We start from the raw sequence: 27,839 nt of genomic DNA, 5'->3' as shown, positions 1-27,839 counted from the left end.
TCTGGTAGTGTTTCCAACCCCCTTTTTAACTTAACAATTTCCTCTTAAAACTACTTCAATTTTCACTCCTATTCATGTGTACCCCCGCCTTCATGGTCGTGCTCTTTGTACCACTTGTGACGTCATCAATTTAAATGTCACCAGATATTCTTGATAAGCAGATAGTAGAGCTAGGATAGACCTCTCCGTACTACGGCCGGTTTTGAATATCGACGACATTCTGACGTAGCAAATTGAAAAACAACGTCATCAGTTTTGGTGCAAGATGGTGGTAAAATGGTTCACTATGCCTATAATTGATCAAGGTCCCGTTTCTAGGCTTTGCCCATAATTAACACCCAACTTTTTACGAAAGAATATGCAACGCAAAAGGTAGCGAGAGTAAAAGGGCCGAGAAAATGGAAAGGAAAGGGGCAAGAAAAAAATTGAGAACGGTATTTTGGCTTACGCGCATGCACCGAATTGAAATATTGCACAATATTGTACCTAATCTTCGGGAAATCTATATTTTTGGTAAAAAAATAACTTTTTCTAGCAAAACTCAGGCCCATTTAGCGTCATGAAATCCAAAAAAACTGATTCAACGGTTAAAAACTGTATTTTTTGCTGAAACTTTGGCTGTCAAAGGGTCAAATTTACCGTTTGCGTATTTAAAATCAGGTTTGTTAGAAAGAGTAGAAACTGCTCAGACTGACTGTCAGTTTTAATTTATATCTAGACATAACGTCAACGCTGCAATGATCTGATTGTATAAGTTTGTAGTGTTTGAGATTGTGTGGTTCCAACAAAAAGGCTGTTCCGAAAACGCGGAGAGCGGAGTATTGATTTCAAGAAACGTTTTGACGAGAAGACAGTATCACTCTCTAAACAGCGCTACTTAATTGAGACTTGGATTCACAAACTGAAAAATTTTGCGCAAACATAAATGGTTTCGACTTTTTTCGTGAACTGCGCGCGTGAACGTTTGGGAGAACTCGAAAAAGTTGTGGAAACATTCGCCTAACGGCTCGTGTTCCCACAGTATTTTTCGTTATCCCAAACTTTCACTCGTGTTTCTGTGACTCGATCGAAAGACACATGGAACATGTTTCTGTTTCTTAAATAGTGTTTTTACCAATCTCATATAGTGATTTCCCAATCTCACATATCGATCACTGCAACTCGATATCAACCCACCTTTGTCATGTTTGGCTAGGCTTGCCATATATGCATAGCTTGGGTACAATTTCACTTCCTTGTTTCCAGGGTCTCTCTTCTTGCTGCCCTCGTCATGTGATTGCTAAGCGTTTGTCATTTGTATTTGTATCCTTGATGTCTGATGGTCGCATTCAAGTTACCTGTGATTTGAACGAAAACAAACCATCTTTATGTGGTTGATAGCATCTTGGAGGCAAGTGCTTCTGAAAAGGCTTTCGACTTGAAGCTCTGAGCCAGCTATTCAAGGTAAGACTTCCTGTGTTTCTAGTTTCATTTTCCACTGTCCTCATGGGAGTCATAGGAAGGAAGTGTGATCACTTTCGCTCTGTTCAATCGTTAGATGTACTAAGGCCCAGTTTAGACGTCGTGCTTTTGCCGTGTCGAACTAAATTGCAATTTGGTTCGACTGTAGCACGGCAAAGAAACAACTGTGATTCAGACGACACGTCGTGCCAGAGTCGAATCAATTTAGGATTTACTGAAGCCTGGTAACAATTCTCCTAACTCCTGTCAGGGAACGCAATCTCGCCAAAACACATTATCATAATTTATGAATTTAGTATGGCGCGACAGAAGCACGACGTTTGAATCACTGTCATGTCAGAGTCGTGTAGCACTTAATTGCTTGCCGAGCTTAATTCAAAAGTTTGATTCAGACGCCATGCTTTTGTCGAATATAATTCCTGAATTTAGTTCGGCACGACAGAGGCACGACGTCTGAACTGCGCCTAACTGTTCGAAAACTCCTCACAACGTTAAATGGCTGGTCGGTTTATGTATTTTCACTTGGAACAAGAAGCGTCTTTGGGGTAGTCTCTCTCTCAAAACCCGGAGCACTACTGACAGCTCGAGCGATCGGTAGAGTTGGATTCACAGTTAGTAAACCCAGTGGAATTCGATCTCAATTTTTGATCAAGGTTTTCTTCTGAACACAATCAAATTCACGTAGCGAGAAATTTTTGAAGCGATGGAGCAAATTAGACCTGATACTAGCAGAGGTGTAACGATTCATATTCCTTGCGATTCAATTTAATTTCGATTATTATTGCCTTTTGATTTCGATTATTTCGATTCCATTATGCAAAATAGCAAATTTTTTTCACTGAGCTAATTTTGCAGCTAGTTTTAGACTTGTCTGTTGTACCGTCTTTAGCAGGAAAACCATAATATTTCCACACTGTACAGCAGATCTAAAAGTAGGTGGATTGGTCATTCGCACCCTGTGAGCAGAGCCTCTTTTATCTCTTTTTGCTTTATTTGTTTTTACACAGTACAAAGTATATGTACCATAAGTAAAGGCTCTGCTGGTGTGTCATTCATTGGGTTATTCCAGAAAAAATACACACCCCCCCAGCAGATGGCAAACTGGAAATTCTCGCGGGAGGCGGGGTTGATGGCTCGGGAAATTTGGGCGGGAGGGGGGATCTGAAGCTAACAATTCTTCCTCGGGGGTCACTTTTAAATTAACCTCGATCAATATATTTTAACCATTTAAAAAAAGAACTTTGCAATGGGAAATCTTGTAGTCTTTCAGTTTATAGTGTTCTTGCCTCATATGTTTTAAGTTTACCTTCATAGGTCCTGTTAATTATGAAGAACCAGCACAATAAATGGATAACAACTGCTTTAAGACCGGATAAAACACTGTCGACTGAGCACGCAATGCCTGGAACATTTTTACAGTACCCAGGCCACCCGTGCCTGTCCTTTGTAACATCCCCAAAAATGCGAAGAAAAGACAATTAGGCTGGGAGTCAGTTGTACTTTTCTGCTTTATTCAAACAACCCAAGAACTCGTTTTGCTGGCTGACATGCGTATGCACAATTTGGGTGTAATTTCTTTCTGACCTCTTACAATGTGTAACCGTAAAATTGTGGATACGATACCGCCATGCAAAATAATTAGATCCGCCGAAACAATTAGTTTTCTTGTGGAATCCAGGTTGTCGAAAATTATGCTCATGGTAAATGCCGCGATATACCCCAGTATTAAGTTCTTTAAGGTTACAGTATACCTTCGGGTCGGCAATTTTCTTCAAATTTGGATTTTTGGGTCAAAATAGTTGTCGAAGAATAATCTCTAATTTCTGAAAAAAAAAAATTGAAAAAGGCTAAATATTGGCGGAGAAATGGCGGTTTTACGTTTTCACCGGAAGTAAAAGTTTACCTCTTGATTGACAGCCCTATGGCGCGTATGCAATCAACCGAGACGATTTTCGCGGGAATTACCTCTATGGATGTCACGAATTGACTACTCAGTTTATCAGCATTGTTGTTCTGACTACCCAGCATTTTTGGTATTAGACGTGTCTCTATTAAGTTAAAAGTAAACATAGACCACGTTTAAACCATGGACCAGTTCGAAAAAGCGAAAACAGCGAAGAACGAATGAAAATACATCAATGAGTGAAGAAGCGATAGTTCGCCACGCGGATGAAGCTATAGTTATCGTATAAGGCGGGCAAATATTCGTGGTAAGAGAAAAGAAAGGTTCTGTAAAAATTTCGGAACTTGACAGCAATAACAGGGATGCTGAGTCCGATATCGACGAATCGTCGGACTCATTGAGACCATTTGAAATATTATCCATGCACAGTTGCCCACACACAGTTGCTCTCTGCGCTTTCTTTTGTTTGTTTCCTTCGCTCAGCCACTCTAGCGTTCGTATCCTTTTTAGTCTTTCCCATTTTGCCAGACCAGCTTCAAGAAAAACCGAGCTACAGAAAAATTATCTTTCTGCCTTCGGTTCCTTGAGCGCATTGCTAAACACAAGAGTTTTTTAGAGATTCGCGCGTAAATTTCACCAGGAGGTTAACGGTAGTAAACTTTCCCTGCACTGATTGGCTTAGTTATCTGAGAACCCAGTTGAAGGCGTTTGTGGGCGGAGTTTGTTTGCGAAGCATAAAATTTTTCTTAGCGCTGTTTTCTCGAATAAATTTTTTCACTTGAAGCAGACACTTTAAAGAGTTATAACTCAAAGGGATTTTGTTCAATTGCTCTTAAATTTGGACAGTGGCTAGTTTAACATATAAACTACAAAAGCGTGTCTGGGAATTGTTAATTTCGAGATACTTTTTCTTCGAGAGCGATTTTTGTACGATCACTCCACATTTTTTTAATCCTATTTCGAAAATGTTCTGTAACTTTTTACTGCAATTGAATATGCCAAAACGCAGACACGTTTTTTAAGCGCTTTGGGCCCTGAAACCGAGGAAAAAATTAAATTGGCGAAAAACGAAATTCGCTTTGACTTGTAGCTTTCGAAAGGTGATTCGGGCGCTCGCATTTAGTGGTCGTGAAAAATTCGACAATTCATTTTCTTTCAAAATTCTTGGTATAGTTTGATAGCCAGCTCCATAAGCTTTAATTTGATATAGGGGTTTAGGTATCTACAGCTTAAACTGCACGCGCTACATCGCTTGCGCGCGAGACACCCCTGAAGGTATACTGTAACCTTAAGTATTTTGCATTCAAGATTCCTGGTCAGATCTACAAGAGGTTTAAGCAGTTTTATCTAGGCTACTTCCACTTTATTATCTGTGCCTTATGATCCATTTGGTGAAAGGCAAGTTTATAGAAGCCAGAACTTGGGCATTAGGCATAAAAACTTGAATGCTTGAAAGAAAGGCAAGAGTTCCAGTTGACCTACAGACCCATAAAGGTAATGGGGAAATTTAAAATTAGTCTAGTTCTTAAATGTTACACTAACAGTCCTAACAACGGGGACTCGATCTTGTAAACGCGTGCCAATGTAGGCCATCTTGTCACCGAAAACTGAAATTATAGTCTTTATTTACAGTTGCCTTAAGGACTTTTTGGCTGTCATTTACATAATTTTTAAGATTTACGAATTTCTTATCTTGTACATTTGTTGTGGTACAGAAAAAGGCAAATGGCGTTTTAGAGGAGAATGTGAGATCACTCAAACATTAAACACGATCATTTGGATATTCTGATTTAAAAAAAATGTTGAAATTTAACCCCCAAAATTCGCAATATTTGCCGAGCTTTTAAAATTAGAATAAACAGGGATCTTTTGGATGAAATGTTACGTCAGACTCTTCTATTGCCTGTTGTTTCCGGTTACGGCCTTTAAAAAAAATGGAAATTGGGGCAAGAGGGGGGGAATCCTTGAGCTTGGAAATCCGGGTGGGAGGGGGCTCTAGCGGTCTGGGAAATCCAGTCAGAAGGGGGGGGGGGGGGGTCAAAAATGCTTGCCATCGGTTGGGGGTGTGTGCATTTTTTCTGGAATAACCCATTGCCATGTTCGAGAACATGACAATGCAGACAATGAGGGTGTCGCACATGGTTTGCCTTATTTGGAAGTTCTCAAGGGGTGGTAGAAGGGCAACATTTTTACCAAGCAACACAAAATGGCACACAAACTGCAAACGTCTTTGACTTCTGGATTCTCATTTTGCAATGTAATAACTCACAGAGGGAACCTGGAAAAGATATGCAAAGAATTGAACCAAAATCAAAATGTGGAATCAAATAATGATACCATGGATCGAACCGAATGGTCATAATTGGGATTAATAGAGAATTTGACTAATAAATACTAGTAGTAATGAAAGATTTATAGCGCAGTGCATTTTGCATGTTTGGTCTACTTTGGTGGCATTCAAATCCCTCGATAGAAAACTAAGTTTGATCAAATGACAGATAACAATTTGCACATGAAGTTCACAGAAGCCTGCAGTAATAGGGGTTTTAATTGATTAAGTATTTAGAACTTGTACTGGACAAAATATTTTCCAGGAAAGGCATTTGAACTGTTGGTGACACTTTCAATTTCAGATTGCCAACACTTGTAACAAATATTTCTTGAGAAATAAAGTTTGACTTGCGACCCTGCAAGACAGCGCGTCACCAAATGTTTCTAAATTTTGTGTTTGTATTTCATTACATTGCTCGAATTTACATCTTTTTTTCACAAATGCAAAAGGTGAATGAACCATTCTGACCACAAAACACTGCCTATTGGCGAGTTACACAACACTGAAAGTTTGTTTTCTAACAACCAATTATGGCTACAAGGAATTTGCTGAGCTACAAACCTGAAAATTTATGTTCTGACCACAGATCTGACAGTCATCATGGCCATTTGCTGAGCTAAATAGGAGATTTGTTTTCTTACCACAACTCATGGCCATTTGCCGTTGCCGAGCTACAAAACATTCTTTCCCAATGACACAGGTAGCTTTAGTTACTTGCTGTTGAAGGGTAGTGGGTCAAAATACATGCAGCTTTGCAGAGGTCATACACACTTCAAATCAATGCAGCAAATGCGTGACCGTGTGCATATATGTCCCTGCTGTGAGGAGAGGGGGGGGGGGAGTTAGGGGGGGTGCAAATTGGCAAACAAATCCGTCACAAACATTCTCAATACAAACTGGATTAGGATTTGCCTTACACTATATGTGAACACAGTAATTGGTGCAACAAAAGAAATGATCGATGTCAGCATTCATATAAAAAATAGGTTCGCATTGTATACATGTGTTTGTTTAGCGTACAATGAAGTTGCTGAATTTTGATCTCTTTAGGAACCTTGGGAGGGGGGGGGGGTGCATATTGGAAACAGGCTTTTTTATTTGGATAGGGTGCTAATTTTGTTTGTTAGTTCATTTTAGTTTTTTCCAGGTCTTTTTTGGTTGGCTAGTTAGTTTACCTGAAATATTTTTATTGCCCAAAACAAATTCATGGTGCTGTATGAAGATTTCTATTAGTTCCTGGTGCACTGAGTTTAGGTTAGTTTTGAGTTTAGGAAGGGAGTATAATGTAGAGTGCACGTATTGGAATCAGCAGTGGGCTGTTCTTATAACGTCTTATAAAAATAAGGTTTGGGTGTTCAATAAATAGGGCTTTGTTTTATAAGGACAGAGGAAACTTTTTATTGACAGTAATGAGCAGCATTACTCAGATTGATTTACAAATTCATGAATTTAGAACTGCAAGGGAAAATTTATTGTGATTGTTAATCAGCTAATTGAAGTGCTGACTGATGTGTTTTTCTTTTTGCCTGTAGACGAAAAGTAGTCTGCTTTACACAACTCAGTCAGCTTTACTTTTACGCTACTCAACACCGATAGAGTTCTCACACTGTTGCACGTTGATTTTTTTGACAACAAATATGTTTAGCTGTATTGTATATGTTTCGATATTCGTTTTATTGTATTTTGTAATTGGTGTAAGTCATTGTTCCTGAAAAGCCCCACTAAGGAGGTAACAATAATCTAGTATGTATGTATCTATGTACTGATCTTTAGAGAAAGGGATCATTTTTTTCTTAATATTGCCCGTTGATTCATTATATATGCAAAATAATAATATGGTATTGAATTAAAAGCCTGAGGACTAATTTTATTTGAGTAGTTGCTACGAGCCTTAATGAGAAAAACACTATTTTTGACAGACCATGTGGGCCTGGCTATTTTTTATCCATATTCTTTTCATTGGAGATCATTTTGAGAAGATGCAGTTAGGATCAGTGGCAGTAGTTGACAATTTGTGTCCCCATAATGACTTATCTTTCACCAATTTGTGTTTTGAGAAGATGGATCAAAGATAGCATGCAGATCAGTTAAGATTTTTATTCTCTTCACTAGAGTTAGCATGGCAAATGCAATTTTATCAATCGCTGGAAGTAACCATCAAAGTCATGACAAATTAGTGATATTTCCAGGGGAAGACAGTACTCTTTTATGGGTTTTTCAGCATTGTTATGTGCACAGTCATTTCCAGTGCGGTACTGTCGACCAAATTTTAATCAAAGGAGATAGGATGCGCTTGATAGTCAAAGTGTTCTGGATACAGAGAAATCGTCCTGATTTATTTACCAAGTCAAGCTCACTGGACAGTTCAGTCACCCAGTGAGGTCACAGAACAAAATCACCTGGTGATGAAGGAGCTGAGGGATCACCCCTTCAGGAAAGTAATTTTAAAGAAATTGTAGAGGCACAAACTATTTTGAACAAATCGCCCATCATGGTGACAAAAACTGATCTTCTCATTGTGATTGAGCCCACTGAGGCACAAATCAATGAAAATAATGACAACCCATTGTGGCTAATGTTGAATGGGCTAGATTGTAGAATGTGAAGATTTTACCAGCGAAGAGTCAATTTTAGTCCATACCTTTTACTTTACACTCAGCCTTGGTGTGAATGTTCTCAGTGACATTAGTTAATGTGCATATTTTATAGCGGAGCTTTTGGGCCATCAAGTGGAGCCCCAGTTACTCATAGAAATTTCTCACTGGTAAAAATGTCTAGTGGTATTGCTTGTGGGCATGTACACATGGCAACAACAGTGACGATAACGATGATGACGTTGTACAACATGACGGCCATACTCCAGCTAATAGGACATGGCGGCCTCAGTTAACAGCTTACATCTTTGATATTGGACATCCATTTTATGGTCAATAGACACCTGTCAAAACAAGGTATCTGCTGACTAGTGTCACGTGACCATATTGCAGGTTTAAGCTCATCAAGGTCATGTGTTTTTTTTAAACTAAACTGCTGAGCAAAGCACTGGCTTTTCAATTGGATTGGGAGCTCAAACCAGGTTAAGTTACTATCATCAGGGCCGGGTTGTTGGGAACTGAGCTGGTTAACACTAACCCAGAATTAAAGGTTACCCGAAGTATAAATTTTTCTGGGATAAAAATGTTTTTTCACTGCTTATGTTTTGTGTAGTTTGAGATTATTCAAACTCAGGAGGCCAAACAATATAAGCAGAAACCCTCACTGCCAAGTTAAGAAAAAATCAAATCAAAATTCTCACTTATCCTGGGTTAGCTTTTAAAATCAGGCTTTTAACAATCCAGCCCAGGAGCTCGGCTTTTAGACTTGGCTAACTCTGTATATTTATTTAATACTGGGAGTTTATATTATGGCCTTGAGTAGTACTGAAAATATGATTGTGTGAATGTCAGTGCGTTAGAGCAATTTTATTTACGTTCAGTTTCCTTTCTTTTTATCAGCTACTGAAGATGACACCACTGATTTACTCCTTGATGTCAAAAAAAACAAAAACATTCAGCTGAGACAAAACATTGATGGATTAGGGTCATTGACATCACCACTTACTAGATTTAAAATATACATGTACATGTACTGTTGTTGAGATTTTCTCAAAGGCTCGTGTTGAACATTTTGGTACTGACATTACAAGGTAATCATTGTATCATTGATCTACATCTTGATGCCAAAACAGCCAGCTGCAACAAAAACATTGATGGATTAGGATCACTGAAATCATCACTAACTGCAAACCAAGACAGATGCTGTTGTTGCTATTGTTTTTTTTTGTTAATGTACAGAGACTACATAAAACATAAGCTGTGAAAAACATTTGCTTTGAAGAAAAATTTATACTTTGGTTAACTTTTAATCCTCAGGGTTAGTGTTAACCAGCTCAGTTCTGAACAATCCGGTCCTGATTACAGTAAGTTAACCTGGTTTGAACACGGGATCCAATTAAAAGCCTGTTCTTAGTCAGCAGTTAACTTTAAAAAGAAAACGTGACCTCAATGAGCTCAAAACTTATAGTCACGTGACACTGGTCTGTGGATACCTTGTTTTGACAGGTGTCAATTGACCCTAAAATGGATGTACAATATTAAAGGTGTACGCTGTTAACTAAGGCCGCCATGTCCTATTAGCTGGAGTATGGCCACCATGTTGTGCAATGTCCTCATCGCTGTTGTCGCTGTCATTGCCATGCGTACGTGCCTGGGTGCACAAGCAATGCCGCTAGCCATTTTTACCATGAGAAAAGCGATTCATGGGTTTCTATGAGTATGGGGCTCCACTTGACGGCCCAAAAGCTCTGCTGTAAAATATGTATGGCTGAGTGTAAAGTTGAAGATATGGACCAACCTTGTAAACTCTTTACATTCTACAATCTAGCCCATTCAACAAACGACAAACATGGCTTGTCATTATTTGTATTGAATTGTGCCTCAGCGGGCTCAATCACAATGAGTAGATCAGTTTTTGCCACCATATATAATGGGTGATTTGTTAAAAGAAGTTTGTGCCTCATACAATTTCTTTAAAATTACTTTCCTGAACAGGTGATTCCTCAGCTCCTTCATCAGCAGGTGATTTTGGTGGCCCCAGCGGGCAGTTGATTTTGTTCTGTGACTAGTCACTGGGTGATTGAACTGTTCAGTGAGCTTGACTTGGTAAATAAATCAGGACAAATTGTCTCTGTATCTAGAACACTTTGACTATCAAGTGCATCCTAAGAGTAGAGTAGTGTGAAAACGGTGCAGACTACTTTTCATCTACAGGCAAAAAGAAAAACATATCAGGCAACACTTCAATTAGCCAATTACCACTCACAATAAATTTTCCTTTCTATACATTCATGAATCTGTAAATCAATCTGAGTGATGTTGCTCATCTTCTGTCATATAAGACCTTTCAAGAACACCCCAATACTTAGATTCCAACATGTGCACGTAACATTAGTCCCCCTTCCTAGACTCAAAACTAACCAAAACCCAATATGCTAGGAAATAAATATCTAGATTTAGCTAAGCCTAAATCAGGGAATGTGAGAAATGTGATTTGAGTTTTCTAACTTTGTAGTGAGATTCTCTGTTTATATTGTTTGGCCTTCTCTTTTGAGTTTTAATAACTTCAAACTACACAAAACACAAGCAGTGAAAAACATTTTTATGCAAGAAAAAATTTATACTTCAGCTAACTTTTAATCCTGGGTTAGCATTAATCGGCCTCAGAGAAACCTGGCCTTGATTTTAACATGTTAACCTCGTATTAGCCCGTGATCCAATCGAAAACCAGTATTTTGTCAGCAGTCAATTAAAAAAAAAAAACACCTGAACTTGATGAGCTCTAAACTTGAGCCCACGATATGGTCATGTAGTAGTGGTCAGCAGAGATACCTTGTTTTGACAGGTGTCAATTGACCATAACATGTATGTCCAAAATCAAAGATGTACGTTGTAAACCAAGGCTGCATGACTTACATTTACATGTAGCTGGAGTAGGGCTGCCATGTTGTGTAGCGTCCTATTTTTTCATTCGTTGGGCGACCGTGCCCATGATCCACACCGCTAGCCATGTGAACCATAGAAAAAAAGTTGCATGGTTTTCTATGCGTGCATGTGGTTCTGTTCCTACAGTTATGGTGCTATGCTTGGTGGCCCTTCAGGCTGCCGGATCTCTGCTATTATGCAGTTCTGAAACATTTTTATGTTAAAAAATAAGAGTCCGCATAGGGTGCCTTGCATAGCCTATGGGCCTAAGTGGCAGTGACTACACGAACCATCTACAAAGGAATGTAAATCTACTAAAATACATCTATAGATAATTACAAATCAACAAGGATTGTGGGAAAGTTCTTATTATAATGTAGGGAATAATACCTGCGCGTGCGTAGATATGGAATTTCCCTTCGAGTGTTCAACTCGATATCTCAGGAGTGAGTGCAGCAAACGAATGAGATATCAAGTTCAACACGAGAAGAGAAATTTCATATCTACAAGTTCTATTTATTATTTTTTTAAACATACTAATGACATGTGATGCAAATTACAGGCTGTTCATACAGACTACTTATAAATTTTAAAGTAGAAAATATTTATTAATTTTGATTGGCATTGAAAAATAATTATTATTATATTAGTGTCAATTGACTTCTACACTTTGTTGCACAAGGAAACCATTAAGAGTTCACCATAATGACCAGTCCCAAATTAACACCCAGTCAGAGTTGTTGGTTATAATATGTATAATATTAGTGAGTCAGCAGTGCATTTTGGGTCAAGGTAATTTGGTTGTGGTGCTTCTTCAGTTAACATTCGAGTGTTGCATTATGAAAAGGCTGTATTGCAACTATGCAGAAAGTATGTCACATGGTTTTGACATTCATAATTTTAAGACAGTCAGCTTGAGAATGCCAAAAATATTTTGCACAATTTTACTTCAGTGGGATGCGGATATTACGAGGGATCCACTGTAATTGGCTAGGCTGTAGTGGTCTCCCTGCCTAATAATAAACATTTTTGTATATAAGTATTTTAGGGGTGGCGAATGGTCCTTCAAAAACTCTGGGTCTCGTAAAATTTTAGTCGAATTTCACGGGTCTCGCAGTCTCGTTTTTTAGCGGTTATGTGCGTCTCGCAGTCTCGATTTTTATACGAAGCTGTCTCGGAGTCTCGATTTTTCGCAAGGCTAAGGGTCTCGAAGTCCCGATTCGTTCCTTTATCTGTTTTTATAAATGACGTCTTCCGGCCTCACTTGATTTTGAATTTCAATGAAGCAACTTACAAATTTTCCGAGAAAAAGTTAATCCTACCTTTTAATTCTCCTAAATTGTCTTAATTCTACAAATAGTTACAAAACCTACCGCAACGTTCGTTTTGGCGCCAGAAAAACAGTTAAATTTCTCTAGGATATCATAACGTAGTGTGTTATAATCGAATTTCCAGTTCCAGTCAGTTCCAAGAAGGTGGCTAAAGGCTGTACAAGCTCATTCTAGCCCTCAACTAAATCTGGGGCTCGAATTTTAAGAGTCTGAACGTTTTGAAGTCTCGGTCTCGCAATCTAAAAAGTCAGTGTCTCAGGCTCGCATAGAAAAACGCTCTTCTCGCCGTCTCGCAAAGACCCGCATTTACCATTCGCCACACCTTATTTTACTTAGTTAGGCAAAGTTGAATTAAAAAAAATAAAGGATATTGCAAACATGAACAATTTGATTTTAGGTAGTCGGTAAATGGGAATAGACAGAAAAGTATTTCTGCAAATATTTTAAGAATCATTTCAAACAGTTTTCACCATCCCTCCCAGAAAGGGCTACTTGAAAAAGCTTGGCTGAAAATGATACTCTGCCGTGAAATCCCTTGCTACATCTTGTACCAAAAAGTCCAATTTTGTTTTCGAATTTGAACCCAGAGTGAAGTGGATGTTTTTATTTACAGTTATATAAGTTTTCTCCATGTAACTATGCTCAGGGGGAGGGAGAAGGGATCTTAGTAATGCCCAAGGAGGCTCTGCCCCAAGGTCATTATGCTTTCCCTTTTGTATAGTGTTTTTTCCAGAAAAGGTTACCCTTTCATATACATGTAGCTTTAAACTTGAAACCCCTTTCACATATCTACAGTAGACCCATTACTTCTCTTTTCGTGGATAAATTAGCAATGCATGTTTACAATCCCTGCCTTTTTGTCATACCTCCCGCCTGATAAAAAGTACACCTTGAGTCAACTATAGGGAGTCCCCTCAGCTTGATGCAATACAAAATAAGAAGGGTATTGCAGATTGTAATGGACACAATAAAAATAACTGTAGTTTTCTTTCTTGGAAACGGAAATCAAAACATTTTATTCCTATCTTGGCAATTGTTTGTGTTCATTTCACGAGCAATGCAGAAATATTCAAAACTATTATTGACAGATACAATTAATATCTATTTCAAGTTTTGATTCCAGTTGTTTACATATCTCGTTTCTATAACAAAAATAAGATTATACATACATCACCAGCCACTATACCTGTTTGACATGGCTTGTGTTTGACATGTTGCACACTAAGTCTCTCTCGCAAAAACTAGATCTACACAGTCTCTTGGATGCTAATTTGTCTATCCATCACTCAAATTTTAGAGCATATTTACTCGATCGTGGATGCTGACTTGTATACCACATTCTTGAAGAAATGCTCACGCTGGTCGAAGTGTATAGAATACAGAAGAAATGTAGTGTGAAGAACAACGAAATTAAAAGATTAAGTAATTTGAATGTTTTACTTGAACTGAGCTTATTTTTAAAACACAAAATAATTAAACCACACGTTTCAAATTTAAGATACGAGCACCGCCAGCATTTCAATGTGTAGATAAAAAAATGCAATACAGAAACAGGCTACTTTAGGCTTACCTTGGACTCTAGAAGGAGAGAAAGCGAGTGAAATTCTCTAGCCAAGAAAAAAGCTATGAGCCACGTCTGGTCAACACGATCTCACTTTCTGACTTTGACTTGTGACAATTCTACATGATCATAAATAGAGTGTGTGCATTGTCACGCAGTAAACAATAAAATCAAAAACCATTCCGTGGATAAAGTCAAGAAATTGTGATATCATAGACGATAAATGAAGAAGACATTTCTCCAAGTTTAAGCTGTGTGCGCTGCCCTAAAGTTGAGATATTCGTTGAAATGTTCCGAGCAAATTTTTAGAGCCTGAGATGGAGCCGCCATATTGGAGGACCTGCTTACTCCTCCAATATGGCGGCCGTAAAGTAGTGTAAACATCTGGAACTTGCTTTGGCTATTTAGGCAACTGAACCAAAAAACCATTTACACAAGCACTTTTCCTGATACGTTTACTCCAAAATGGCTAAAAATCACGAGATAAGTGTATATTTTTCGACAAACGTGATCTTAGCTTCATGTCACGCATCGCCATAACTCTGAAATTCAAAATGCGCTGGTTTCCAAACGAAGGACGCTATTGAGCCAGAAAGTTGTAAACAGATATAAATTTAGCACCTCTTATGACTGATGAGGATAAAACCTATTTAGGGGCTCTTTAGTTTTGGATTTGAGAATTTGATGACGTCACGTGCACACAATATACCTGAGCTTTGATCTACGTGTGAGCAAAAGCCCTAGGCAAACTACTACATATTTACAAAAGCAAAACACTAGAACCAAAATGGCCGCTCTCGATTGCCGCTCTCAACTTTGGAGGTCTTCGAGAAACTGGTGCCCAGGCTCTCCATGTTATCGGCCAAAAAGTTTACATTTGAGTGAGTGATACATTTGCTAGACTGTTCACAGTCCCCTATATTTCCGTGAGATCGTAGATGTCGATCGTTGAGCCATTATGGTCTCTTGATGCGAGCGAAACTGGAGAGAGTACAAAGTGCCCGTGGGTAGGGGTGGTGGAGGGCACGGCTGGCGGAAAAAATAGGGAGACTGTAAGAGCTTCACTCTGTCTCCCTATTTTTTCCGCCCCGTCACCCCCACGCTATTTACCCCACCGCTACTACCCACGGGCATTTTGTACTCTCCCCAGTTTCGCTCGCATCGAGAGACCAAGATGGCGGCCCATCGAACTCAACGATCGACATACGATCTCACGGAAAATTAGGGGACTGTGAACAGTCTACACATTTGCATATTTTGCCTCATAACAATAGTCGTTACTAAGCTTCGCGTATCCACGACTAAAAACTGAATCATTGGATAAGGCAATAGCTGGTTTCCACATGACGTCACTAAAATTCAAACTACAAAACTATTGATCTTCCTGAGATTTTACTTAAATGATGTATAAGAGCAGCTGAAAACTTATATTCATACAAATTTTCGCTCCGAATGGGTTCTTGGTTTTGTGATACACTACGGTTGAATTTCTAAACTTTTGCGTGACGCGGAATTTACATGACGTCCTAGAGAGCTGTCATGATGGTTAAAAAAGTGACTTATTTCGGGGAATTTGGCTATCTGAACAGTTTATGTCTTAGAAAAAGTATTATTTTAATGTTTTAGAGTTCCTCGAGAGATAAGTTCACGCTTTTGTAGCAAAACTCAGTGACAGATGTTTCGGTTGGTTTCCGGCCGCCATGTTGGTGCTCATACGGATGGCCACCAGCATGGCGTCTCCATACAAATCTCTATAAATTTGGGTAAAAAATTTCTCCGCATATCTTGCATAAAAAAAAATTGCTGTGACCAGAATCTTGGCGAGAGTCTTTGCATATTTACCTTCTTTCATTTCCCAGACTCTGTACTTTATCGATGGAACGGTTTTTAGTTTTATTTCAGTGATCTATTGAATGGCGTGACACTGAAAACCAGCATTTCGAGAGTTTTCATTGGCTTAGCCACCATGGGTTAATAAACATTTAATGACTGGCCCCAAGGGAAACAGTAAGTTTTCTTTGCCCAAGACCTTACACCGCGAGTAGTCTCTCTTTCGCTTAGTCCGTCGTGCGCGACGCGAAAGAAAACCACGAGAAAACCGCGCGAAATCCTGGGGACGACCATTTTTTTCTCGCGGTTTCCTTTTGCGTCACGCACGACGGACTAAGCGAAAGAGGGACTACTCGTAGTCTACCAAGACTGTCAATGTTTGAGATCGGGGGGAAACAGAACTCACTGTTTCCCGCAGGACTAGTCATTAAGTGTTTTGTTATATCTCCCAACTCAAAAATGGAAAAAAAGCTGCAAAGAAATCGTTTACTTGACGCCGGCTGGCCAACGAATTTGCCGCGGTTTCAAGGAGCACTTCCTGATCACGTGCAAGTCGAAAGTTCAAGTTGTTTCCCTAGGGAGTTAGTGAGTTTTGACCCACGACACGTGACACGCTCTCCTCTAATCGGAAAACATATTTGAGTCGGAAGGTATACCATGCTCTACAAATATGGTGAGTGTACGCGTGAGTTTTTGAGGCGTTTTAAGTTTTATCTCAATCTAGTTATCTATATTTTGGGGGCATTTTTAATAAAACAATTTTTCACTCGCGCTTGTTGGATATGAGTTGATTATAGCCAACTCATACCCAACGCGAGCTCGTGGAATAATTCTTGAATAGTCCATAGGTCTTTGCAGCCTAAGCTAAACCTCGGTCCCAATATGTTGTAATTAAGGTAACGCACTAATATATGTATGGTATAAAATTGTCTAACTGTTATTCTTTCCTCTATGACTTGCAAAGGCGTCATTATCCATGGCTTCTGCACTACCAACATTTCATTCCACAAAGGAAACTACCAATTACGCCAGGTTATGTCGCCTTCTGGTAGATGTTGGTGCACGTGTCCTGAGAGAAACGTTTGACAAGAAGCGTCCAACAGGGAGCCTGGACACTGTCTTGTCAACTCCTCCAACACACGCTATATTGCAAACACTTCGAAAGAAAAGAGTCCTGAATCCTTTACAATGGGGCAAACTGTATCCTGCCATCAAATCTTCAGTTTCATCAGTAACCTTTGACATCACTTTACTCGTGGTCCTGCTAAGGAATATCTGTGGTTTTGTTCCCCCGGCTACAGGTTGGGACAGTCCTCCAGCAGCGACAGATTTATCACTGGAAGCTGATGTTGTTCGCATCAAGAACTACAGAAACACAGTTTACGGTCATGCCAGCGAGGCCTCAGTTGATGACGCAACATTCAATCAATACTGGAAGGACATCCAGGATGCATTGGTGAGATTGGGAGGAACGTGTTACCAAGATGCTATGGACCATCTGAAGACGGAATGCATGGACCCTGAGTATGAGGAACACTATCAAGAGCTTCTTAAACAGTCGGTTAAGGATGAAATAAGCATCAAGGAAAAATTGGATCAAATCGAAGAAAAGGTTGCAAAGAAGCTAGATGACTGGAGAGAATCGATGGTGAATTCTAAAAGGAAAACAAGCGATGAAGGTCAGAAGCCGAGTGTATTCAGTTTAACCATTGATATTGAATAGATTATTTTTATAGTTAATAGAGAGAATAGTTAAGAAGCCAGGTAAACATCAAAGAAGCTAACAAATAGGCTAAGATTTATGTTGAAAGGTCGTTGACCCTGCACAGCTTTTGTTTTATGCTTCTTGACTATGCATAACCACCCTTTGTATTTTATCAGGTTTTGTGCAGGGTGAACCCTGAAAATGAACGATTTATTCCATAAACGCAACAAAATTTATAACAATATTCATCTGCTCTTCGACCCGAACGTCCAGCTCACGTTTCTTCGTTTGCAACATGTCATCACTCGGACCTAGTCTCCACTCGGTAAATAGGCAACGCGCCTTACACAAAATGAACACAAAATTTCAGTTCGGAACAAACCCCAACAAAAACATGTAACAAAGAACTTTGTCAAATTCATAACCATTTTCCTCTATTAACTACGCTTAAATCAATTATGAATCATACATCCAAACTTTAGTGTGTAAACATTGATCAAAGTACATGCTTATTTTTTTTAAAGCCAGCAACCACAATCTGGTTTGTGTTTAAGATTCATTTTTAACATCATAACGTGTAACTAAGTTAATCTGGTGAATCAACAAGGTTCTGATGTGAGAAACGTCTTTTAGGAGAGAGCGCTGTGAAAGTTACTGAGTTGCTGTAAAACTCAGCTCAGAAAACCGTGAACACCGGAAATATTTATGGTGTATTATTGTGTGGGAAGAAAAAACCCAATTAGGCGTGAGAAAACTAAACCGCAAAGAGCAACGGTTATTAGTTTGTGGTCATTTGAGGTTCGCTCGCGTGTCCTGAACTTCATGGTGATTGGTTAGTACACAACTGACCTGTCACAATCAAATCAAAGCGTTCACGGTTCTTTTTCACTCGCGCAGTAAAAGCGGAATCTTTCGATGCCATTGACCGCGCGATATAAATCACTCGGCCACCTAATCTACCATATTCATTAGTGATTTGATTTGATTTGATTTGATAGCTATCTTAAAGTGAAACTCAGCGCATAATTATCCAAATTAACCCATAACCCCAACCTAGTACCCAGAGTCTTTGTTCCCCTTGACCAGCGGCCAGGAAACGAGCGACCATTGGTAATACGAAAATATCCAACTTCCGGTTGAATTGCGCATGTCTAGCAGACATGTTGCTTAATCGAGTCGCTTGTCAATTTCGTTTTTATGGATCGCGATGCTTTTGGTTGTAACCACAAAATAAAATCCAGACCTCTGAGACAAATCGAATGTGAGCCAAGATTAGTTACTCTTTACGTATGTGCAGACACTGTTCTTTATCTGAGTTTGAACGCATGCGCGCAGATAAACAGGAAGCGGGATTTTCTGGTTTGGTCCAGAGCCTCCCGTGTTTGGTTACCGCTGACAGGTAAAGTGCGGGCTCTAGGAACGATTGGTCGCTGGTGTTTTATTTCCGCTCATTTCCATTGTGCAAGAACGAGCCATCTATGTATAACTTAGAAAAAAAAACAACAAATTAAACAGGACAGTGGGTTTTCTGCAGTACATCTGACATGGCAAACAAGGTATTTACTTCCATTTAACTTTGTAAATGCATGCTGTTCTTTGTTTTCTGTTCAGATGTTACAGCCTACACGAACGCATTAAAGGCATCAATTAGAAGACAAACCGAGTTCCAGACCAAATCGATATCCTCTTCCACCATTTCCAGCGTCAAAACGGACGACATATTCACTAATCTTCTTATACAGCATGGAAGAAAGCCTGTTGAGGACGACTTTCATTTGGAAAGAAAGGAATTCCTTCGGCGATACGGTCAAGTAAGTGAGACTCGCCAAGTCAAACATTGTCAAGAAATATTCGTCCGTACCAACGATGACGACCGCAATCCCAAATCTATCCTTCTCACAGGGAAGGCAGGGATTGGCAAAACGCTGTTTTCCCAAAAGCTGATTCGAGATTGGGCTGATGACAACTTATTTCAGGTGAACACCAAAGCTGAAGTTCCAGATTTCAAGTTTGCATACTTGCTGACTTTCCGTCAGTTGAATCTTTTGGGAGATGACCCTGTTACCATAAGAGAAATCTTGAACCGTTCTTCAGTGCTGGATGACCACTCGATTATTGATGAATCTTTATTTGAGTACATAGCAAATCATCCTGAGGAGGTGTTGATTGTCATTGACGGGTTTGACGAGTATTCACAACAAGATTACATCGCTAGCCATTTGGATGAAAAGTACCCAAACAGCGCTCAAGAGCAAATGCCAGTAGCTGCTCTGTGTGGCAAGCTGATCAAAGGAGACATTCTGAGTGGTTCTGTTGTCATAACAACGTCAAGAGCCGACGAATCTGATCAATTGAAGCCTGGAGTTCGCTTTGATCGTTTTGTAGAAATTGCAGGATTTTCAGAAGAACAGGTGAAAGAATACATCAAAAAGTATTTCAAAGAAGATGAAAACATGAAGAGCACTGTACTTGATCACATCGCGAGAAATGAAGAACTTGCCAGTTTTGCCCACATCCCTGTGCTTTGTTTTCTGATGTGTTCTTACATGGAGTATCTTCTAAAGGAATCAGGGAGCGCTGATTCTCTCCCTGTCAAAGCAAGTGACGTTTATTTTGAGGTTTTCAACAAATTTGTACAGGACCACAAGAGAAAGGAAATTCCATCTGAAAGTACACTGAATAAACTTTCAGAGCTAGCAGCGCAATTGCTTGTAAAGAAGAAGTTTCTTTTTGTTAAAGAAGACATGACAAAGTTTGATTTACTTGAAGTTGAAAGTCTGAGAGCAAGTGGCATTCTTCATTGTGGACCTCCTTTCAGGAAATCTGCCTTTGAAGAGACGAAACATTTTTGTTTTACACACCTTACTCTGCAGGAGTATTTGGCGGCTCGTTGGTTTGTGGAGAGAGGAGAGATTCCCTCCACGCGAATAGTGTCTTCAATGGTTATGCAGTTCATGGCTGGTATTTTGTCGAAGAAAAAAGACAATGAATTCATGGAAAAATTACTTGAAGTACTGCAATCAGAAGAAAGCGACGGAGACGGCCTTCCCATTGGAGTTAAGTGTCTCGCTGAGTATGAAGACAAAGCTTTCGCAAAAAATTTCATAAAGAAGCATCCCTTTCAATTCAGGAGTTACACATTCCGCCGCTTAACTGATATGGACTGCATTGCTGTTTCTTTTTTGTTAGATGTGTTTTGTGAATTGAATGAAGAAGCCACTAAAAAACATCAACCATTTACTGACCAGCTATTGTTTGTTAACGAGAAGTTGTCTATCTCACATTCAAATCTAACACGGTCTGGAATTACACGAATCTGTAAAACTTTGGAAAAAGAATTTTGTCCAGTCGTAACACTGGAGCTGATTCATGATCGAATCACCGATGCCGGTGTTACCAGATTGAGTCAAGCATTACAGTCACCAGCCTGTAAAGTAACCACACTAGACCTGGGTGATAATCAGATCACTGATGCCAGTGTTACCAGATTGAGTCAAGCATTACAGTCACCAGCCTGTAAAGTAACCACACTAAACCTGGGTGATAATCGGATCACTGATGCTGGTGTTACCAGATTGAGTCAAGCATTACAGTCACCAGCCTGTAAAGTAACCACACTAGACCTGAGGTACAATCAGATCACTCATGCCGGTGTTACCAGTTTGAGTCAAGCATTACAGTCACCAGCCTGTAAAGTAACCACACTAGTCCTGGAACGTAATCAGATCACTGATGCCGGTGTTACCAGTTTGAGTCAAGCATTACAGTCACCAGCCTGTAAAGTAACCACACTAGTCCTGGAACGTAATCAGATCACTGATGCCGGTGTTACCAGTTTGAGTCAAGCATTACAGTCACCAGCCTGTAAAGTAACCACACTAGACCTGAGGTACAATCAGATCACTGATGCCGGTGTTACCAGTTTGAGTCAAGCATTACAGTCACCAGCCTGTAAAGTAACCACACTAGTCCTGGAACGTAATCAGATCACTGATGCCGGTGTTACCAGTTTGAGTCAAGCATTACAGTCACCAGCCTGTAAAGTAACCACACTAGACCTGAGACTTAATGAGATCACTGATGCCGGTCTTACCAGTTTGAGTCAAGTATTACAGTCACCAGCCTGTAAAGTAACCACACTAGACCTGTGTGCTAATCAGATCACTGATGCCGGTGTTACCAGTTTGAGTCAAGCATTACAGTCACCAGCCTGTAAAGTAACCACACTAGACCTGGGTGGTAATCAGATCACTGATGCCGGTGTTACCAGTTTGAGTCAAGCATTACAGTCACCAGCCTGTAAAGTAACCACACTAGACCTGAGACTTAATGAGATCACTGATGCCGGTGTTACCAGTTTGAGTCAAGCATTACAGTCACCAGCCTGTAAAGTAACCACACTAGACCTGAGACTTAATAAGATCACTGATGCCGGTCTTACCAGTTTGAGTCAAGAATTACAGTCACCAGCCTGTAAAGTAACCACACTAGACCTGAGTTATAATCAGATCACTGATGCCGGTGTTACCAGTTTGAGTCAAGCATTACAGTCACCAGCCTGTAAAGTAGCCACACTAAACCTGGAGGGAAATCGGATCGCGTATACTGTTCAGGAAAGTCTTAGAAATCTGAAACTCCGGAAACCAGATCTTGAAATCAAATTTAGAACAATAGAGCCAAAGAAGAAATCCTAAGGAATCGCTTTAAGCTGGATAGACAGAGTTGACAAGTCATTGCTGATATAGCTTAACTGATAATTTTTTTCCGTGTAACCTTTACGAAAATCTGTTGTTAGAATTCTTTAAGGGAAAAAACAATTACAAACATTTTGCACCATTAAAATAACATTTATTGAATCAGTTAATAATGACTAAGGGTTACCAAAGGTTGTTGTAATGCTGGGGGTTTGTGCTTTACTTTTGTCTTGATAAGAAGTCATATTTTGTGTTTTCGAAGTTACTGCTGCTAGGCATGCAGGTAACCACTATGTCATGATGTGTGCAAGTAAGGAGGGTGTCCAATTTTCGGATTGTGTTGGGAACTATTCGGTCTTCTGCGACTGGTAATCGAACGGAAGTCGGTGCTTCGTTCAAAATCAGAAAATATTCGAACATATAATATTGGTTTTCTCTCGGTTTTACAGGACCTATAATCGGACGTCAAACGCAGTTTCATCTCGGATTATACGACAGTCATAGGCGTACGGGCCGGGGAGGGGCGGGGGGAGGTTGCAGCTTCCCCTAGTTTCAGAAATGTTTGAAATTTTTCGGGCAGACGCTGATGATTCGGGCAAGAGTACTCGGGAGAAAACATTCTTAAAGGTAGTCAAGGCCAGGCTTGTAGGCTACTTTCTGTGACGTTTGCCTTGTCAAAACGGAGTTAAGGTCAAATGATATAAGGATGCAGGTATTCTGTTTTGGAAAAGCCACATTCCGTTTAAATGTGTATTGTGGAAATATACGATATGGATATTATTTCAGGGCTTTCCACAAGTTGCTAGAGATTTCACAAAAAGTTGCCTGCAATTTCTCAAAAAGTTGCTCAAAAGTTCAGTGCTCAAAACAAAGTCAAAAGTTGCTTTTTGTAAACAAAGTTGCTCAAATTTTGCTCCAAAAACAAACAAAAAAAATCATTTTGTTGCTCTCTTCCTCTATTTGGTTTGGTGCAAAAATATGCAAACTGCACAACAAAAAGTAAGATTTCTAAGCATTTTTGAGCAATTTTGCGGCGTAACCAGCGTTGCTAAATAGCTTTGTCCTCAATTAAAACCAATAAATGTACGAGTAAAAACTACTAATCTTAGTCCTGCAAAAATTCTTCACCTGAGACACTCAAGTCGGTCGAGTGGGAATCTTTGTCCGCTGAAGCTAGCAGCCCGGCTGCATGCATCTTGTACCCATCATCTTCCCCAGGGGGAGGGGGTATCTGGCTCCTTTTTCACAGGAAATTCATTGTGTCCACTAAAACATTGTGAAATATGGAAGCAAGGCCAATTTAAGTACTAGAAGCTGCTCCGATTTCTCAGAATTGATAAAAAACTAGAAATTGCTCAGAATGCAAAAGTTGCTCGAAACTCAAAAAGTTACTCGAAATACCAAAAGTTGCCAAAAGAAAATTGCCGAGCAACTTATGGAAAGCCCTATATTACTAACATCAAGAAAACAGTGACGAAAGAATTAAAGCAAACGAAGATCAAGGCTTTTGTTCTTGTGGTGGATTTGAATGTTTTGAATGGCTCCACAAAGCCGTTTTAAAATTTTTTTCTGGAACTTTTTGTACGAGAAAGAATTAACTGTTTCTTTCAATGAGTTTCTGATTTTACTAGGCTGTCGATCAAGGTAAATAGAATCTGCGTGGTTTCAAAATAACTAATTTTGGAATGATATCAGTTTCATTAGACGTGAGAATTGTGAACGTTTTTGGTGTTACTGCGATTTGAGTGCGAACTTTGTGTAATGTTTTTCGGGCAATAAATAAGGTCACCGCCCTCCCCCCCAAGTCCAAAGGTGCTCGTCCGCCTATGACGACAGTGCCGAACTGATGCCGAACGACGAGCGAGGCTAAACTTAAGCTTCTGTAGCTAATGATCGACTATAAATCGACTCCTCACACACAACCTATAGAAAACGTTCCGGTTGCGAGCTCGAGTTGTAAAGGAAGAGTCTATATTTATGATGTTTTTCCTATTCTGGACTAGTTATCAGGCACAGCATTCAAACAATGTGTTCAGTGTTTCACAGTAAAGAGTGTTTTAGATTTCTCGAAAGCGTGAATAGATTTTTTATCAGAAAAACTTTCTCAGAATCGCTGACATATGTGAAACGGCCGTGATGGCCGAGTGATTTGTACAGCTCAGGATCGTGCAAAATGCTCCGTGTACAGGATCTGGCAACTGATTCATAAACCCTTTCCGAGGTCATGTAATCCCCTTCGGGGAACGAAGTATTTCCTTCGGGAAACGATTTATTCCATTTGGAGAAAAAATATTTATCCAGCAAGACAGAAAAATAGACCCATCGGTAAATGATGATTGCTCTTCGGAGAACGAATAGTCCCTTTGGAGACACCAATCTGAACACGGGACAATTGCATTCGTCAGTGTTTACCAATACCTTTGGGCATTACCTAATGAACACGGGCAACTGCATTCGTTAGTGTTTACCAATACCTTTAGGCATTACGCAATCCTTTTGTTTTACTTGCTATCGTACATTTTTCATATATTAGTTTTTCGTTCACAAAGTTAAAATTCTAATCCTCGGTGTGTGTGGTACGAATCGGAACTTCTTGGGCATTTTCGAATATCGAGGACACTTGGACTGTAAGGGCATCGTTTAAAAGTTTGGTTTATAAAATCGTGTGGAATAGAATAAATGTTTAATCTGGTAAACACAATATCTCTTTCTGGAAAACAAAGTATTTCCTTTGGGAAACGATGAAATCCCTTCAGGAGACTAGAGAGATCATTGGTAGTGGAACACAGAGCAATAATACTGACAACATCCTTGGTTGCTATATGCTGTACATGCGAAGCAAAATAAGTTGCTGGACACTGACACGTGCTTGGCAGCTGTGCCTGGTGTGGAAGGTTCCTTGTGCTGTGGATTGGTTTTATAATTCAGTAGGAAATAGCAATCTCTATAAAGATGAAGGGACTGTTTTTATTCCAGAATCAGTAGTCGATACAATGAAGACATTTTACAACATGAAAATGTTTAAAATGTTGTATATATAAACAATAAGCAACAATAAATCAAAATAGCCATAATGTTGAGTCACAAAAATAGGTGATGAAGATAAAACACATATCTAGGAGGGTTTCTGTAACCATTTTTTCCGTCCCGAATCTCAACTCTTAGCGTAGCCCCGATGCGGGAAAAAAGAGACTAACAGAACCCCCCTGTATGCTGTATTTGTCTGGGCCCCGAATCTGGACTCCAAGCGTCGACTCGATTCGGGAAAAAATGCCACCGCAACATGGGGTAACATCAGGAGCCATAATCGGAGACGGAGACCGTAAGTATTGGGATCCGCGCACACCTATGATGTGGGACTATTTTTCTATTTTTAGAACAAATTGCGCTATCCCTGACGACATATGTCCGCGCGGACGTTGTAATGTTGTGAGATCAAATGACGACAGCTTGCGGATTTTCACAGCGATGGCAAGGAATAAGGTAGGGAATAAGAACCAGGGCCCTTATATGTAGTTTTATGCTCTGAGCTTACGGAAAAGGTGAGTTTTTCAGGGTCGAAAACAAGACTTTAATTTCGCGCTGTGAATGAATAATATCTGCTCGTGTTATAGTTGTACGCGTAAGCTTTTGCGTTTGTTCTGACTTAGAATAAAACTTATGTAAGAAAACACTCTACTCTAAAGTATCGAGTTAATTTGTGAGTTTTTCAAACAATGCTTAATCATAACCAAACCCTGTTTTTGATAGTTTCTTGAGTATTGTTTCTGCTTGTTTGGCGAGTTAGCAAAGTTTTTGAAACGAAAGTGTGACGTGTACAAGTAGCTCGAGCGTGTGCACTTTCAAGTCCGAGTCGGTGTTTTCAATTGCACAGAAATCTCGACAAAGATTTCTTTCGTTATCTTTTGTGCTGAGATGCTGCAAAAATTTTCACCAACGCCAAAAGACTAACATCATGTAACTTATGTTTCTGCAACATAGTGAAATATTACACTGCGAAAATAAAATAGAGAAGGAGTTTTGATAACTAAAGCGATAAAGAAAAAGAAAGCGTCATCGTATCTTTGCTGATTATTTCCGCCGTATTCACATATTTTCAGCTAAGCTTTTAATATTCTCTCATAATATATTTTAAAGCTAGAGATATTGTAAGAGTTCGATGTACGTTTTCACACGAAGTGCGGAAATCCAATTTGTCATGTTTTACTGCATGACTGTACAAAACACGCATCGGCGGGCGCAATTTATTGGACTTAACACAAACAAAACTGGGCAGTATCTACAGACGTAAACTTATCGGGCCTTGATGAAACATCAAGCGTTGCTTATAATTCAGGTGAAACTCAAGCTGGCGGGTTTTTTTTTTTTGACTTTTCGGTCCCTATAGACTCTGGCGAAATGCCCGCAAGCGTGTGACAAGCAGGGAGAGAAACTTTGAAGACCTGACACGCTGCTATATCCAAATATATCCAACTAGATTTTTTGCTGTGTTATGGAAAAGCTGTTAATCTTCAACGTATGTGAAATTTAGAGTAAAGTAAGGTGGAGCTCTTTTAAAAGAAGCAGCGGAACACAACTTGCATATAAAGCGGGACATACCTAGATTCGACACTGTCGTACTTCACTCAAATTGGAGCAGCTTACGACGAAAATGCTGAAGTAAAGTTCCAACAGACATAAACGTGTTGAGTTGTGGGCCAAAAGCATCAAACAGCTCAGGAATTTCGGAAGCCATTTTCCCCGCGCGACATCAGTAAAAATCCTCGCAGCATGTACGCGCGTGTGCCGTATGCGATGGCGCAATTTGTTCTAAAAATAGAAAAATTGTCCCATATCATACGGACAGCCCCAATATTAGAAATGGCACGCGCTTACGGCCTCCGTTCCCGATTATGGCTCCTGGTAACATAATTATGTTGTATGAAGACATCAATGATCATCGCAGTTATATACACAACTTAAGCAGTTGTGAACTTAGAGCCTTGAAAAGATTCAGGTCCGGACGGGTGTCAAGCCCATGACCTCTGCGAAACCGGTGCAGTGCTCTGTCAACTGAGCTATCAAGCCAACTAGGAGCTGATCATGTTGTGAGTTTGTAATATACCCGTAGATTGTAAAGAATGCGAGTAAATATATGAAAGATCATATATTTGAACTGCGGAGAAAGATATGAAGACATCAATGATCATCGCAATTATATACACAACTTAAGCAGTTGTGAAATTAAAAGGGGCCGCGCATAATGAATGCAGATGTACCCTGAAGCTCAGATTGAATTCAACTGAAAACGATTCCAATCCGAGTTGCATTTAATAACTTGAAAGGTCATGATGGACACCTTTTGACGCAGAAAGGCAATGTCGAGAGTGAACGGAGAAATAAAATGTGTACCAAACAACATGGAAAAGTACAGTTCATTCTCACTGGGAAATAGACTTAGATTCATAGCTGGTATTCTATTTCACAACACTCCCATTCATACTCAGTTGAAATAAGATATGGG

The 27,839-nt window shown here is 39.6% G+C and overlaps 1 protein-coding gene across 1 annotated transcript; it reads left to right on the top strand.

The window, feature by feature from the left end:
- Window positions 1-1,257: 1,257 nt before the first annotated feature.
- Window positions 1,258-25,410, top strand: LOC110056317 (uncharacterized). Its single transcript, XM_089288971.1, has 3 exons — window positions 1,258-1,443; window positions 16,902-17,616; window positions 19,254-25,410. The coding sequence occupies exons 2-3, from the start codon at window positions 16,914-16,916 to the stop codon at window positions 22,334-22,336; spliced, it is 3,786 nt and encodes a 1,261-aa protein (XP_089145097.1). The 5' UTR covers window positions 1,258-1,443; window positions 16,902-16,913; the 3' UTR covers window positions 22,337-25,410.
- The last annotated feature ends 2,429 nt before the right edge of the window (window positions 25,411-27,839 follow it).

This window comes from Orbicella faveolata, unplaced genomic scaffold (genome assembly GCF_042242905.1).
Source record: "Orbicella faveolata isolate gen_17 unplaced genomic scaffold, um_ofav_v1 contig_2, whole genome shotgun sequence".
Classification (NCBI taxonomy): domain Eukaryota; kingdom Metazoa; phylum Cnidaria; class Anthozoa; order Scleractinia; family Merulinidae; genus Orbicella; species Orbicella faveolata.
This window is presented reverse-complemented; position numbering and strand designations above follow the sequence as displayed.